At 44.1% G+C, this 17,261-nt stretch overlaps 1 protein-coding gene across 1 annotated transcript in view; it reads left to right on the forward strand.

Moving 5' to 3' along the window:
• LOC126991959 (uncharacterized) overlaps positions 1 to 17,261 on the forward strand; it is a 41,250-nt gene that overhangs the window by 14,153 nt on the left and 9,836 nt on the right. Inside the window, exon 2 of the mRNA XM_050850624.1 lies at positions 9,075 to 9,278. Within this exon, the coding sequence (XP_050706581.1) occupies positions 9,076 to 9,278 (203 nt within the window). The 5' untranslated portion in view covers position 9,075. The remainder of the gene's footprint in view (positions 1 to 9,074; positions 9,279 to 17,261) is intronic.

Raw genomic sequence — 17,261 nt, forward strand, 5'->3', positions numbered from 1 at the left:
TGGGGCCCTTCTTTGCACAGCACACCTCACACGCGTGACACCATTCTTCCACGTCCTTCCTCATGCCAACCCAGTAGAACCTTTGGCGCAGGCGACTCAGTGTCTTCTTTACCCCTAGGTGTCCGCTGGTGATGCTGTCGTGCATTTCTTTCAAGACGCCTTCACGGGACTTCACAGGTAACACCGTGGACCAGTAGTGGTCAAGACCATCATGAGAGACCCAGCGTCGCTGCAACACCCCGTCGTCTATCCGAAGAGTGTCCCACTGAGTCCAGTAATTCTTGGTGGTAGGGCTTTCTCGAGATTACTTCCCACCAGGTCGCGTTGACGACTGACTCAGCCACTCCATAATTGGTCTCAGATCTCGGTCCTCCGCTGCAGTTTTCCCAAGTCTTCCCATGGCACCTCCGCTGTCTGTTCCACTGTAGTGCGGCGGCACATATTCTGGACGCTTTCCTCTGGAGGCAATGTTGACACTCCGGTAGGCATGGGCGCCGGCCTGCTGTCCGCGTTACCGTGTGTTAGTCCAGATCGGTGCACAATAGTGTAGTGATGCTGCTCTAGTTTACCTATCCAGCGAGCAAGCTGGCCCTCAGGGTTTTTCAGTGACTTCAGCCACCGCAATGCAGCGTGATCCGTGCGGATGGTGAAAGTTGCACCGTACAGGTAAGCATGGAAAAGTCAAGGCTCTTGACTACTGCCAGGAGTTCTTTCCGGGTCACGCAATAGTTTTTCTCGGCTGGGGTGAGCTTCTTGCTGAAGTAGGCCACAACCCGTTCCATGTCGGCACATGCCTGAGATAGCACTCCACCAATCCCCTCATCACTGGCATCACAATCCAGTATAAAAGGCTTAGAGGGGTCTGGGTAGGTGAGTACGGGCGAGCTGATGAGGGCCTCCTTGAGCTTCTCAAAGGCAACCTGAGTTTCCGCTGTCCACTCAAACTTGCGCCCTTCTTCGTCAGGAGGTGCAGTGGTGCAGCAATCGTAGCGAAGCCTTTCACAAACCTGCGGTAGTATGAGCACAACCCGAGGAAGCTCCGCAGCTCCTTCACGTTGGTGGGTGTCGGCCAGTCCCTTACCGCAGCCACCTTCTCAGGATCAGTGCGTACTCCAGACTCGCTCACGATGTGTCCCAAGTATTGGACCTCCTTGGAACAGACAGGATTTCTTCGGGCTGAGCTTAAGGTGTGCAGCTCTAAACCGGGCGAAAACCTCTGATAGCCTTTCCATCTCCTGCTCGAAGGTCTGGCCAAAGACAATCACGTCGTCGAGGTAGATGAGTGCCGTCTTCCAGTGAAGTCCCTCCAGCACCCTCTCCATCAGCCGCTCAAACGTGGCCGGCGCGTTGCACAGGCCAAAGGGCATGACCTTAAACTGCCACAGGCCTTGACCGTAGGAGAAGGCTGGTTTCTCTTTGTCCTGTTCCGCCATTTTGACTTGGTGATACCCAGACTTCATATCCAGTGTTGAAAACCACTTGGAGCCCACCAAGGCATCGAGCGTGTCGTCGATCCGTGGAGTGGGTATGAATCCTTGATGGTGAGATCGTTGAGGGCTCGGTAGTCCACGCAGCACCTGAGGGAACCGTCCTTTTTCCTGACGAGCACTACAGCAGACGCCCACGGGCTGCTGGACCGCTCGATTAACCCCTGTTGCCGGAGATCATCCATTACCTCATCCATCTCCTTGCGACGGGCTGGTGCCATCCTTCGAGGAGCTTGCTTCACTGGGCGGTGGCTACCTGTGTCGATGTGGTGCTCTACCAGGTCCGTACACCCCAAGTCCAGGTCTCCTGTGGAAAACACATCTGCATTTCTCACGAGAAGCTCCCTGAGCTGTTCCACTTGGGGTTCCTCTAGACACTTGGAGCTCCTGTCAAACAGGTCGCGCAGGTAGTCAGGCAGCTCCTCCTGGGGCTTCGTCAGGGTTCTCCTGCAGACACAGGTTCTTGGTTTCTGGTCGATCTCTTGGCACAACCCCACCATGGTCCCTTGTTTTATTTTCTTTGGGCTGAAGGAGACATTGGCCACGACGACAGGCACTTCCGCTGCAGCAGGGTCTACCAAAGTACTGCCTACAATCACCCCGTTTTCTACCGGGCATCGACTTCCACTCTCTACCACACACAGGCTAGCCGGGGGGGCACCCGTAATTTGACAGGGTAACAGCATCTCCGACCTCGGAGGAATAATGGTGGTGCGCTTGACCGTCACTGGCAGGTCTTCCTTGTTCACAGTCGTCAGTGGCACCCTCCTTCCTCTTACAGTCAGCTGCTTAGCGCGGAAGTCCAGCTCGCACCTGTGGGAGACAAGATAATCCATACCTAGGATGCAGGGGTCATCCATGTCGGCCACGTACACAGAGAGGAACTCTTCCTTTCCTCCGAGCTCAAACTTCACGTCCACTGGGCCTCTGAGCTCTGCATAGTGTCCTGTGACTCCGCACAGTCGATGCGGCGTCTTAGGAAGCCGACGATGACTCACCACGTCAGGCCGCACCAATGTGCGTTCCGAGCCTGTGTCGACGACCACAGGCCACAACACTCCGTCAACCTTGCCCTCCACTTGGCAGCTTGTCATGGTGGTTCTCCTGCACACTGATATCTTCGGGGCATGTACAGGACAGACTGGTCGTTGCCCCCGTGAACCAGTCCTTCTTAGTTTCCCGAGTGGTGGTCCCTCGTTGGGGGCACATTTTTCCGACACTCATTCTTCCAGTGCCCCTTTTCTCCACAGGTCCAGCACTTGGGTCCTTCCCTGGGCTTCTTAGCGGCACCTTCATATTCCTTCTTCCTCTTATAGCATTCGTTCTCCTTGTGCCCAACCTTCTCGCAGTACCAGCACGTTCCTTGGAACCTGTCTGTGTCGCTGACAGCGCCCTTTCGTGCCCTAAAGCCAGAAGTCGAGTCGTCCCTGAAGCTTGACAAGCTAGACCTAACAAAGGACTCAAACTCCATGGCACGTGCCAGAGCTTCCTGCATTGATGTTGGCTTAGCTTGGTTCACTTGTATCTTCAGCTGAGGGCTGTCCAGGGCATCGATGAATTGATCACGCAGCAAAACCGTCAGCAGGTCAGGGGTGGCACCTGGGTATGCCTTGTGCGCCATGCTCTCAAGGTCCTGAGCGAGTTCCTGAAGAGACTCGCCGCGCCTCCTGTTGCGGGTTCTGAACCTAACCCTGAAGAGCTCGTTCTGGTGCTTGGTCCCATATCGTTGCTCCAGCGCCTGTGCCAGCCCGCTGTAGCTGCCCTTTGTCGCATTGTCGAGCTGAGCAAGGACCTCCAGCGCCGCCCCTTTGAGGCTAGTGGCCAGCTGTACCGCGCACTCTTGGTCATCCCATCCGTTCCGAGCTGCCAACAGCTCAAACTGAGCGCGGTAAGCCTCCCAGGAGACCTTTCCATCAAACTCCTGAGGCTTCTTTCTAACAGGCGAACCCAGCAGACCCATGGGGCTGGCGGAACTTCTTGCGGGGATAAACTCAGGCGAAACAGGGCTCAAACTACCCCGGACTTGCGTAGAAGGAGCATCTTGGGTACAACTAGCCCCTGCAGGCACTGGCTGTCCGTTTCCAGCCAAGCAGTCTTCAAGGGCCTTCACTCTGTCACTTACTTCTACTATTTCTTTGTGTGTCGTCTCCCGTACCACCTCCATCTCTTGTTGAAGATTTGTGTGTTCTTTCTCCACTTCTATCAGGCGTTGTCCCAAGTTCGTGGTCACATCAGTCATTTCTCTTCGCACTGATTCACTTCCATCTTGTACTGCTTTTAGCTGTAGCTGTAATCCTGTGAAGCGATCTTCTAGCTGTTCTTTGAGTTCTTGGAGTGTTCCTTCTTGTTGTTGCTGTGCTCTTTCTTGTTGTTCTTTGAGTTCTTGGAGTGTTCTTTCTTGTTGTTCTTTGAGTTCTTGGAGTGTTCCTTCTTGTTGTTGCTGTGCTCTTTCTTGTTGTTGCTGTGCTCTTTCTTGTTGTTCTTTGAGTTCTTGGTGTGCTCTTTCTTGTTGTTCCTTGAGTTCTTGGAGTGCTCTTTCTTGTTGTTGCTGTGCTCTTTCTTGTTTCTCCCCCTGTAGTCTCAAGGCTTCCAAAAGTTCAGTCAACATGTCGTCCCTCTGGGCAGCTTGGGAACGAGTCTCCATGGCGAAAAACAAATGCCTACACTCCTGACACCAGTGTTATGCCGGACGTGTTACTTGGGTTCCGTGTCGCCGTCAGGAGACTCCGTGGGAGGGAGATATGTAAACACTTTGCACAACTTCTGTAGTTTAATATTCTTCCTTAGTAGTACACTTCACTCTGACTCTTCACTTACCACTAGCTTACTATGACTGGGACTGTCCCCTCTCGCCCTCTTCTCCTATATATATCCAGAACAGTACAGTCTAGAATATTACAGTATATTTCAGATCATACAAGAACATGTAGCAAAAATATATGCGAGTTGGCAACACTTCCCGCCTGGCGCCTGGCCGCGGACGGCTCGCCTTGCTCCCCGCCCCTTTGCTCGTTTCTCCGGGAGCCTTCTAGAGGCCTATGGTCGCCGGGGGAAGCTTCCAGCACAACATTACCTTTATTATTGTTAATGGTCCTTCATAGTCCATAGCTGTCTTATAATATGTTACCATAGAATACAGGGCGATCTAATAACTACTATAAAAAAAAAAATAAATCGGTGGAGCATCACCCATGCCTTGCCGTTGTCCCGTTTTCCCCGTCGGGCGCCATTTGTATATCTTGATCTTGATGTCACAGGTGGTTTACGATTGTATGACTAAGGAGCAGTACAGGCTACATAAAAAAATCATATTGGAAAAAAATAACCGTGTTCATTATTAATTATTAATATTAGTGAGAATAATGGGGTAAATATGATATCAGAAACTGTACATCATGAGTCTTGTACGAGGAGTTATTTCACGCCCGGCCGCCATTTGCATTGTTTACAAACCACACAACCACACCCAAACAACAAACAGCTGCATGCCGCATTGTCTGTCATAACCTACGAGTGACTGTGAGAATAATATGCTTATTATGATCTCAGAAGCTGTACATAATCAGTATGTACGAGGAGATATTTCTCGCAACACCTGCCCGGCTGCCATTTGCATTGTTTACAAACCACACAACCACACCCAAACAACAAACAGCTGCATGCCGCGTGTCACCAGAACCGCGTGAATTGTGTCTTGCCTAGTTGTCTGTCATAACCTACGAGCGACTGTGAGTATAATATGCTTATTATGATCTCAGAAGCTGTACATAATCAGTATGTACGAGGAGATATTTCTCGCAACACCAGCCCGGCCGCCATTTGCATTGTTTGAAAACCACACAACCACACCCACACAACAAACAGCTGCATGCCGCGTGTCACCAGAACCGTGTGAATTGTGTCTTGCCTAGTTGTCTGTCATAACCTACGAGTGATGGTGAGAATAATATGCTTATTATGATATCAGAAGCTGTGCATCATCAGTATGTACGGGGATGTATTTTTCACAACACCAGCCCAACCGCCATTTTCATTGCTTTACTCAAGGACACTTGTCAATTCAAACAGTAAAATATATAAATTTCGGAAAACTGTACATTGTCAATGTTCTTTAACCCGTACATATTTCTGAGCATTTTAAGAACTTTTTTTTTTCAAAGTTTGGGGTGCGCGTTATACGCCGCAAAATATGGTATTTATTTTTCGACAGAAACCTACCTCTTGTTTGATTTACATTGTTTTTTTTATTTACGCGACCTCATCAAGAACGCAATACTCGCGTAAATCGAGAGTTACCTGTATATATATATATATATATATATATATATATATATATATATATATATATATATATATATATATATATATATATATATATATATATATATATATATTTTTTTTTCCCACCGCATTGGCGGCAAGTTTTCTGGGTGGGCGTCACACACATTACGGGAAATTAGAAGGGTGTGTGGGGGGGGGGGAGGTGGGGGGCAGAAGGGAGAGTCAGGTCATATCATGACACAGGCATACACGTAAGATGGCGCCACTATAAACACTCGCCTGCGCCAGAACGGGCTGGGCCGACCACCAGGCCCCACCTGGAAGAAGCCTTGGGCCGACCATCACGCCCCACCGGGAAGATGCCTACCGGCGCAATAGGCAGCAACATAAAAAAAAAGAAAAAAAAAGAAAGGGAAATGAGAAAGGTGGGGGGAGGGAGGGGCAGAAGGGAGAGTCAAATCATGTCTTGACCCGAGTCAGGTCATATCCTGACCAAAGCCCTGATCTGACTCCTTTCTGCCCCTCCCTCCCCACACCATTATCATTCCCCTTTTGTGTGTGTGTGTGTGACAAGTCAGGACCTGACCTGACCTGAGTCAGGTCATGTTTTGACCAAAGCCCTGATCTGACTCTCCTTTCTGCCCCATCATCCCCACATCCTTCTCAATTCACCTTGTGTGTGTGTGTGTGTGTGTGTGTGTGTGTGTGTGTGTGTGTGTGTGTGTGTGAAAGGTATGGACAAGACCTAACCTGAGTCAGGTCATGTCCTCACCAAAGCCCTGACCTGACTCTCCTTTCTGACCCTCCCTCCCCACACCCTTCTCCTTGTTTTCATCCTCTCTATCTCATCTTTCACGAGAGGGGCTCGTAATCAGAGTGAAGCTATACACCTCCTCTCGAGTCGGGGGCTCTCTTGGTATTGAGGCCGCGCCGAGTTGAACCAAACGCGACGGGGAGGAGGCGGCGGGAAGTTCAAACTCGGTTAATGTGTTAATAAGTCTCTCTCTCTCTCTCTCTCTCTCTCTCTCTCTCTCTCTCTCTCTCTCTCTCTCTCTCTCTCTCTCTCTCTCTCTCTCTCTCTCTTGCCATAGCCAAAATGTTTGGAGGAAAACATCCAGTGTGATACTACCTTTTAAGGTAATGTGCGTGACGCCGATGGTAAGTAGACGCGACCCGTACATGTCAAAGCAGCGCGAAACTCAGGGTGATAATGCGCGAAAGTCGGGATTGTAAGAATTTAGGACTAACCGCAAAACACGAGGATCGCGAAACTCGAGAGGGTACTGTTGAAGGCTATCATTAAGAGGAGAGCTGATGAGACGAAGAGCCTTAGACTCCACTCTGTCCAGAAGAGCTGTGTGAGTGGAGCCCTCCTACACGTGAGATGCATACTCCATACGAGGGTGGATAATGCCCCTATATATGGAAAGCATCTGTGTGGGGGAGAAGAACTAGCAGAGATGATACAGAACGGCCAACCTTGAGGAAGCTGGCATTTTAGTAAGAGAGGAGATGTGAAGTTTCCAATTGAGATTTTGAGCTAAGGATAGACCGAAGATGTTTAGTGTTGAAGATGGTGACAGCCGAGTGTTGTCGAAGAATAGGGGATAGGTGTTTGGAAGATTGTGTCGAGTTGATAGGTGTAGAAACTGGGTTTTTGAGGCATTGAAGGACACAAGGTTCCTTTTACCCCAATCGGAAATGATAGCAAGGTCTGAGGTTAAGCGTTCTGCAGCATCCAGTCTGGAGTCTTCTAATTTCTAGTGAGAGGGTCTTCTGTTAAAAGAAGTTGAATAATGCAGAGTGGAGTCATCAGCGTATGAGTGGATAGGACAGTTTGTTATGGAATGAAGATCATTGATGAATAACGGGAAAAGAGTGGGTGATGGGACAGAGCCCTGTTGATAGGTTTAGGGGAGGAACAGTGACTGTCTACCACAGCATAGATAGAACAGCCGGAAAGGAAACTGGAGATAAAGGAACAGAGAGAGGGATAGAATCCAAAAGAGGGCAGTTTAAAAAGCAAAGCCTTGTGCCAGACTCTACTGAAAGCTTTCGATATGTCTAGTGCAACTGAGAAAGTTTCAATAAAATGACTAAGAGAGGATGACCAAGAGTCAGTTAAGTGAGCCAAGAAGATCACCAGTAGAACGCCCCTTACAGAACCCATACTGGCGATCAGATAGAAGGTCAGAAGTGGATAGGTGCTTTTGAATCTTCCGGTTAAGGATTGATTAAAAAACTTTAGATAGGCAGGAAAGTAAAGCTATAGGGCGGTAGATTGAGGGATTGGATCGGTCACCCTTCTTAGGCACAGGCTGTATGAAGGCATACTTCCAGCAGGAAGGAAAGGTAGATGTTAACAGGCAGAGGTGAAAGAGTTTGACCAGGCAGGGTGTCAGCACGGAGGCACAGGTTTTAAGTACAGTAGGAGGCACTCCAGCGAAGGGAGAGTGGGTCGAGATGTGCTCCACTTTAGAGTTCAAGTAGTCAAAGAATTTTACATAGTTAGTAGAGTTAGGTGAGAGATAAACAGCACAGATGTATTTATTAGTAGAATGACAATGAAGTCTTAGCCAGATATTGGAAAATTCTGAAGAGTCAAGGTCGTGGGCACGAGAGCAAGTGATGTCGTTGTGCATGTAGGTGCAACATCCAGCTTTGGGTTGAAATTTAGGATGTAGATAGTATGAGGGAACAGAGTAGAGATTTCTGTCAGTAGCCTTGATCAGAGACCTGTGTATCGGTGAGGTTTAGAGGAGGAGAGATGGTGTTCCACTGAATGAAAATTAGAACAAAGACTGCGAATATTGCAGAAATTGATAAGAAAGAGGTTTGAGGAGTTATAAAGACACCTCACAAGTCAGCAGCCAGAAGGGGAGTTCTCCCTGGGGGAATTTGTGCCCCCCCCCAGGTGGGGACTCTGAGGCAGGGTGAAGGTGTGCCATTTTGTATTTTGAATTTTGGGAAAAGGTATGTTGTGTGAAAGTAGTGTAGTGTGGATAGAGAGAGGATCTGTCTTTAGAGAGCATGCTGAACTACTCCCTGGTGTTGATGAGACAATAGGGAAACAGTTAGTGAGGACATGGGAAGGGTCTTTGTAGGGCTTCAGCACCCTCCTCACTTCCCATATACATGTATACCTCACCAGGAGTGGCTTGTGCCCGTTTCGGTAGGTGTCTTCCTACCTCCTCAAGTTCCTCCTGCTGTGTATTCCCCCCAGTGCACATGCATGGTGAACAGCAGATCTATCAGACTTTTCCTAACCTGCAGTCCTCATTTTCACAGCACAATTTTTACTTCCAGAATGACATACACTGATTTGAAAAATGAAATCTGCACCACATGGGTGCAGCTGAGTGCTGAACAGATGGCCCAGGTCCGTATGGCACTTCTGGAAGTTTCCCGCTCAGTAGGGCAGTACCCACGCATGAGAGAAATAAGCAAGTGTTATGATCTTTCTTCAGCTCTCATTTTGCTTGAAAAATGGAAACTTCTGACACCTCAAAAGTAAGCAAATGTATTATTATAGCAGATAAATTTAAATTGTTTGAGTATGTTTCTTTACTTTGAAAATCCATATAATTATTGGAATAGGTGATGCATTTATTATATATGTATTATGTTTCATGTCCTAGATTTATATTAGCATGGGACTTTACCAGTCTCTCTCTCTCTCTCTCTCTCTCTCTCTCTCTCTCTCTCTCTCTCTCTCTCTCTCTCTCTCTCTCTCTCTCTCTCTCTCTCTCTCTCTCTCTCTTTATTAATTTATTTTTTTAGGTGTTGCCTATTGCTCCAGTAGGTCATCTTGAAGGGCCTCTTGGACGACCCTAGCCCATCAGCCAAATTTTATTCATGGTATCTGCCGTAAAGTGTGACTCACTTGGCCCTCACAGTGCAACATTATGCCATCCTTTTTTACACTTTAGACAAGATTTCAATACAAGGGAGCAGTCTGACGTGACATGGTGTGACCTGAGGCAGTTGAGGTCCATGTGTGAGGTTATGACTTTGGATACTCTAGAATTCAAATCTGGAAACATTTTGGTATTCAAGGAGGCATCCACACGTCTTCCCGCAGAGCACATTCCCTTCAGGACACTTCTCTCTGTGGCCACTTCCTGCCCTAGATATGTCATGACTTGGGTAACAGGTCACTGGTGTTGGGTTACTGTCTGGTGGAAGTTACATTTTTGGGGTGTTCCTCCTGACAAAAAACAGTATTTTTTTGCTGAATCCTTGCCTTGTATTTTGGGTTTTATTTGGAGGATCTGCTTGCTTTGCTTTCATCGTGTAGTGTTTTTATTGTGTAAAGGATTCTGAAGTAGCACATGTGCCGATATCCTCTTTCCTAGGGCTTTTGTTTTTGTTTTTTTGTTTCACATAAATCGGGACCTTCGGAGAGTTATATTTAGCTTCCTTTTGAGGATGTTTGTTAAATCTCTCCAGATATTTACACGCCGTCATTAACCCTTTCATTGCTAAGCAGCAGCAGCGTTAGGCGTATTTGCTGGTGACGCTAACGCTCGCTGCGAGCTCCAGCCGCACTCAAATCTCCCACGTATGAGTGTTCCAACACTAATTCTCACAACACAGGATTGCCAATTGAGTGGGTTCTTCACTAAATTTGGTGGAAAATCATGTCAGCCCAGTGTGGAAAATCTACGGACGAGCAACTGGTGGATGTTGTTGACCAATATAATGACATATTTACATAGCTTCACCTATCACATGACTGATATTTTGACCAAATAGTTGTAAATTTTGCAGTTGGCAATACTGCCCTGCCAGCACCCCATCATCAAAAGATCTACAGTAGTTGCCTTACGGCTGACCGTCGCGCACGTATAAATGTACGTCTTCACAGGCAACACCCCCTGAATGTGCCTGTACTTTCGCAGGAGAGGCTTACATTACTGAATCGTATAGATCTTGGCCTCCTCTTTCCAATGATGTTTTTGTTTTTTAGCTGTGACGAATAGTTTTTGAGATACAGAGGTTAAAAGAGCGAGCACTAGCGTCACTTGCTGGTGGTGCTAAAAGCTCACTGCGAGTGCCAGTCGCACTCACAGCAAAAAAAAAAAACTGAACATGCCTGTACGTTTGCAGGAGAGGCTTACACAACCGAAACTTATAGATCTTGGCCTCCTCTTTCCAATGGTGTTTTTGTTTTGTAACTGTGATGAATAGTTTTTGAGATATAGCAGTTAAAAGAGATCCCCTTCCCCCGCTGCGGTTCCCGAGCGCGCCTGAGGGGATAGTCTCATTGCGAGCGCTTAGCAATGAAAGAGTTAAGCCCTCTTCAATTTCAGGGCAGTTGTAGTAATTTTTGGTATTTTTGGTACAACTGATCCCAAAGTGCACTGGGCAATATGTGATGTATTAGATGGCTGAAGAGCCAGTCTGTATCACAGGCCAGTTTATGTAGGTACTTGTAAGGCTTTCAATGTACAACTAAGGGTAACTCTAATATCGTTCAAGGCCTTATAGTTGTGTTGTGGTTGTGGAATGTCTTTTAATTTATATACGAGTTTCTGTTATTGGATCTTTGTCTTTGTAATTATTTCTCTATCTGCAGAGCTGCTTCATAATTTTTTCCCCCTGAGGATAGTTTCGAAAGCAAAGCGTATGCAGATTTTTTAACCTGTAAAGCGTTGGCAAATATGTCACCTTGTGGTTACGCCAGTGCCGGCCACATCTTGAATATTTTTGTTTTTCTTAGCGAAATCAGTCTTAAATGATGTGGAAGGAATGGAAATTAGTCATTGCACCGAGAACTGAGTGGAAGTGGTATTATGCTGCACAAGATATTCCATGCTAGAATTTGTGGCTTAGCGAAACTTTATATAGTTTTATCGCTTCTTCTTTTTCTCACACTTGGAGCAATGAGTTAGGGACGTGCATAACATCGTAACTGTGTTGAGAGGAGAACATGTCATATTTTAGCTTCAAGAAATTATAGTCACGAAAAAAGCCCTTTCCTGTGTTTGATTGGTTATGCGTAATTGTTTTTGTGCGGGTGGAGAATGTGTGTGTGTGTGTGTGTGTGTGTGTGTGTGTGTGTGTGTGTATTTACCTAGTTATAGCTTTACGGTGCCTAGGCTTACGCTCGTGTGGTCCCATCTTTGTATCTGTATTTATCCAACTTTTCCTTGAAGTTTTGCACTCTTCGCCAATACTACATCCTCACTTAGTCTGCTCCAAACCTCTATATTTCTTTGCGGAAGCTATATTTCTTTATGTCTCTCAAGCATCTTCCTTTCCTCAGTTTTTCACTTGCTCTCGTGCCCACGACCTTGACTCTTCAGAATTTTTCGCCATCTGGCTAAGACTTCATTGTCATTCTACTAATAAATACATCTGTCCTCCTGGTGTTTATTCCTTCTTTAAGTAGTAACCGCTCATTATCTACATCTTCCATTTTGCTCAATAATTTATAAATTTGTATTAGGTCTCCCCTTTCTCTTCTTTGTTCCAGTGTTGGAAAGGTCCATTTCCTTTAATCTTTCTTCATATGTCAGTCCCTCCAGTTCTGGAAACATTTTTGTTGCCATTCTTTGTATTTTTTCTAGATTTTGTATGTGTTTCTTCTTATGGGGAGACCACACCACCTCTGCATATTCCAATTTTGGTCTAATCATAGTGGTTATTAACTTTTTCATCATATCCTTATCCATGTTGTGGAATGCTAATCCTGTTTCTCACCATTTTATACGTATCACCGAATATCCTATTTACTTGACTCAGGCTGTAGATTATCTTGTATTGTCACTCCCAGATCTCTCTCTTCATGAACTTTCTTTAATACTTTTCCATCTCCCATTTTATATGTCCATTTTGGTCTCCTTCACTCTTTCCCATTTCCATTACATGACTTTTCTTCACATTGAATTCCATCTCCCATTTTATACTCCATTTCCAAATCTTGTTCAGGTCATCTTGCAGAATTTCAGTCTTTACTGTTTCTAATATGTCTTAGCAGTTTTTGCATCGTCTGCAAACAGGCTCATATAACCGTTTACTTTCTCTGGCATATCATTTACATATACTAGGAAGAGTACAGGTGCCAATACCGATCCTTTAGGCACTTCACTCTCTACAATTTTTCATTCCGATTTCGTGTCCTTTACCACTGCTCTCATCTCTCTTGCCCTTAACCCGTAAACTGCTGTAGTATGCCTCTCAGGCGGCTTCTCCGGGAACATGCTTTACGCCTCTTGGAAGCGCGATTTTTACATTGCTTCTATAAGATTGCTGAGCCTTGTACAGCCTCGAATCTTTTTTTCCTAGTTAGCATAGCATCACATGTTTCATTTTTCATCTTAGTCATGCAGATTTTGTCATTAGTTTGTCATCTGTCAAGAGTGATAAAGACATTTGTATGGGAAGCCTATAGTCACTGAATTCAGGATCCTACTCACTGTCTCTTCTCTGTTACATTGTTGATATAGTTATAAACACAATGACATCAAAGCTCAGGCATAAAAAGAAGCAGAAGATGAGAAAAAAATATAATTTGTTAGGAATTCAGAAAGAAGGCATTCTGTATGTTGGTAACACTGCCTCTCGCGAGTCACGCGCCGCTCTGCCCCGCTACCCACAGTCTCTCACTGCCAGTTATGGGAGACAGTGCACAGGGCAAACACTGCATCCCTTTCCAATGACATGAATGATGAATGCCCCCTTCCCAGCAGAAAGAAAGTAACTTTTTTGTAGTTATTTTTTTTATCACTATTTCATATGGATGAAAATTATATTAGCTTATGAAGAAAGCATTTTCTTTTATATGGATTAATGTCGTAGGCTAAGCATGAAGAGGAAAGCATTTCCTTTGATATTGATCAATTATGTAGGCTAAGCATGAAAGAAGAAAGTATATTTCTTTGATAATGATCAATGTCGTAGAGCGGCTAAGCACACTGACGTAATTTCTTGATGTATAAATAAAAACCCACACTGGCAGACGATAGAGTTATATTTTATGTGAAAACAATTATATATGGAGGATCTTCCGCAACCTAAAATATCCAAACTGGTTTATACAGCAAGCATATTTAAAAGCAAGAAAATCATATTTTGTACCTAGCGCTCCCTCCCCTAGGAAAAAAAAATTTCTGTCCTTGCTATATGTTGCTGACTTGCGTAACATTAAAGCAGTGTCATAAACTTGATGTTGATATAGCCTTTAAATATACTTCCACAATCAAAAACATGTTAGTTAAGAACAAAAGTATTGTTTCATCATCAGCTGGTGTGTATAAAGTCCCATGTGAAGATTGTCAGTTAGTTTATATAGGCGAAACAGGTAGAGATCTCAATACATGCATTAAGGAACACAAGTATGCTGTTAGAACAGGGAACGACAATAATGCTATTTTTAAACATATTGAAAATACAAATCATAGGATTTCATGGAAAAACAGCCATCTTTTATATAAATGCAATGATTATAAACAACGTAAGGTTATTGAGGCAATGTGTATAAAGAAACATAGCAATTTTAATTTATGTGACAGGAATTGCAGGCACGATCTGGTAATGAGGTCACTGGTTGAGAAGTCTCTTCCCGCCCCCCTTAATCCCAACATCTGTCAGTCATAGCTTTGGAGTGGGGTCCTGACCTTACTTACCTATATATGACCTGATGGCTTAGGGTTGCCCACCCATCCCTGTCCTTATCCCGTTTTTAATTTTTCTTTTTCCTGTTTGTCAATAGGTGTACCTAACATCACCATATCCGATCCAGGATTCAGTACGTTTCCTAACTAGTAGGAGGTAATGTTATAACTGTATTTCGTAAAGAATCCTTATAACCAAAAACTAACTAAAATTATGAGTATTCTTTTTCTTGAACACAGCAGAACAATAATATGAAAATACGTATAGCCACTGTTGCCAGATTGTCGTACTCAGAGCATGGTATTTACCTGTTTCTGACGTCTAACTATTGCCAAGAAACATCAGAATCTAACTCTTTCAATGATAACTATAAATTAGTTTTCTTATTGGGGCCCAGAAGACAGTTTGGGGGTAGGAAGTCAATAAATATAATCGGCTGAGTACGACAATCTGGCAATGTTGAGGCTGTCGCTCCGAGGACAGAGGTAGCGCGCACGCCGTTTTGCAGGTGTCAGATACCTGAAATAGCATATTTTTACTGCACAAAGCAGGTGGTCACTTATTGTGACTTTTTGAGCTTTCATATTTATCTATTTGTGTATGTTTCATGGAGGCAAAACTCACATTACCCGTTTCATTTTTTACTAGTGACCCGAATTGGTGCCTGTTTATCACAACAGAATTTCACTCAAACAAGTGAATCAGACCCCACAGAAATATTACCAGCATGTGTATGAATGAATACAAAGATAAGCACATACTTTGATTTAACTCTAGGATGTCTCGTGGATCATTAATAGATAAAAATAAAATATCTGGATAGGCTACTCTTTAGCCCACTACCGGCTATGGCTGCCAAAAAAGTCCCTCCACCAAGTTTGTACCCCTCCATTTGGTGATTGTTAGGTATGCCTATTAGATTATATTTTGCTAATCCCTAATCCTACTTCTACTCTCCCATCCCCCCATGTGTCCGCCACAGCGTTGGGGTGGGGCCGTGACCTCATTTCCCTCCCCCTGACCTGACGGACGCACCCATCCCTCTCTGTCCAGCCCCTCCCATACTTAGGTAGGCTACTCGTTCTGTTATGTATATAAGGACCATTGTAAACCATTGTGACTACTTCTGCTCCTCCTTTACACCACTGAAGATGGTGGCAGTGTCCACCGAAACTGTTTGGTTAAAAATATAACTCTATCTACTTCTGCTCTTCCTTTACACCACTGAAGATGGTGGCAGTGTCCACCGAAACTGTTTGGTTAAAAATATAACTCTATCTACTTCTGCTCTTCCTTTACACCACTGAAGATGGTGGCAGTGTCCACTGAAACTGTTTGGTTAAAAATATAATTCTGTCGTCTGCCAGTGTGGGTTTTTATTAATACATCAATGTTGTAGGCTAAGCATGAAAGAGGAAATAATTTTCTTTGGGATGGTCAAATTCTGTAGGCTAAGCATGGAAGAGGAAAGCATTTTCTTGGATATGGATTAATGTTGTAGGCTACGCATGAAAGATGAAAGCATATTTTTTTATATGGATCAATGTCTTAGGCTAAGCATGAAAGAGGAAAGGAAAGGAAAGAAAGGAAAGCTGCCTCGTATAGGCAAACCGGCCTCCTGCGGACTCCTTACGTTCTTATGTTATGTTCTTTTATGGATCAATTATGGAGGCTAATCATGAAAGAAGAAATCATTTTCTGTGATATGGATCAATTTCGAAGGCTAAGCATGAGAAGCGACGCTATTTTATTTCCAATGAATTAGAATAAAGTAACCTAATAAAGAAAAATAAGTCTCACAGGGAAGCCCTGTGGCAGTTCAAAATACCTTGTGCCCGCTCGTTATATATATATATATATATATATATATATATATATATATATATATATATATATATATATATATATATATATATATATATATATATATATATATATATATATATATATATATATATATATATATATATATATATATATATATATATATATATATATATATATATATATATATATATATATATATATATATATATATATATATATATATATATATATATATATATATATATATATATATATATATAGTTATCGCGTATCCTGTACAATGTTATTAGGTCCCCTCTCTCTCTTCTGCTCTCCAGTGTTGTTAGTCCCAATTTCTCCAGTCTTTCTTCATAAGTATGTTCTCTCAGAGGTTCTGGTATTTTAGTCACTGCTTTGTATTCTTTCCAACTTTCTAATTTCTTTCTTCAATCTAGGTGACCACACTAATGCTGCATATTCCAGTCTTGGACATATCATTGATGTTATTAGTTTCTTCACCATTTCTTCATCTAAATATGTAAATGCTGCTTTTATGTTTCTAAGAAGACTGTGTGTTTCCCCAGTTATCTGGTCTATATGTTTTCCAAAGGATAACTTGTCTGTTATGATCACTCCCAGATCTTTTTCTTCAGTTTTTTCATGATGCTTTCATTACTCAGAGTAGTTCCCGATATTAGTCTTCTGCTCTTTCCAAACTCCATCACGCTACACTTCTCTGTATTGAATGTCATTTCCCATTTGCGTGACCATTCATTTATTCTATCGAGATCTTGGCTCAGGGCTACACAGTCATCTTCATTAGCCACCCTCCTCATTATTTTAGCATCATCAGCAAACATATTCATATAGCTTGTCACCCCTTCTGTCATGTCATTTATATATATTGCAAACATAATCGGAGCCAGCACCGATCCTTGGGGGATTCCACTCATCACTTCCATCCAGCTTGATTTATTATTCCTGATTACTGTTCTCATTTCTCTCTTCGTCAATAAGTCCATAATCCAATCCAATATTGAACCACCCAGACCTCCAACATGATTAAGT

The sequence above is a fragment of the Eriocheir sinensis genome, unplaced genomic scaffold (assembly GCF_024679095.1).
Source record: "Eriocheir sinensis breed Jianghai 21 unplaced genomic scaffold, ASM2467909v1 Scaffold373, whole genome shotgun sequence".
NCBI classification, from domain to species: Eukaryota; Metazoa; Arthropoda; class Malacostraca; order Decapoda; family Varunidae; genus Eriocheir; species Eriocheir sinensis.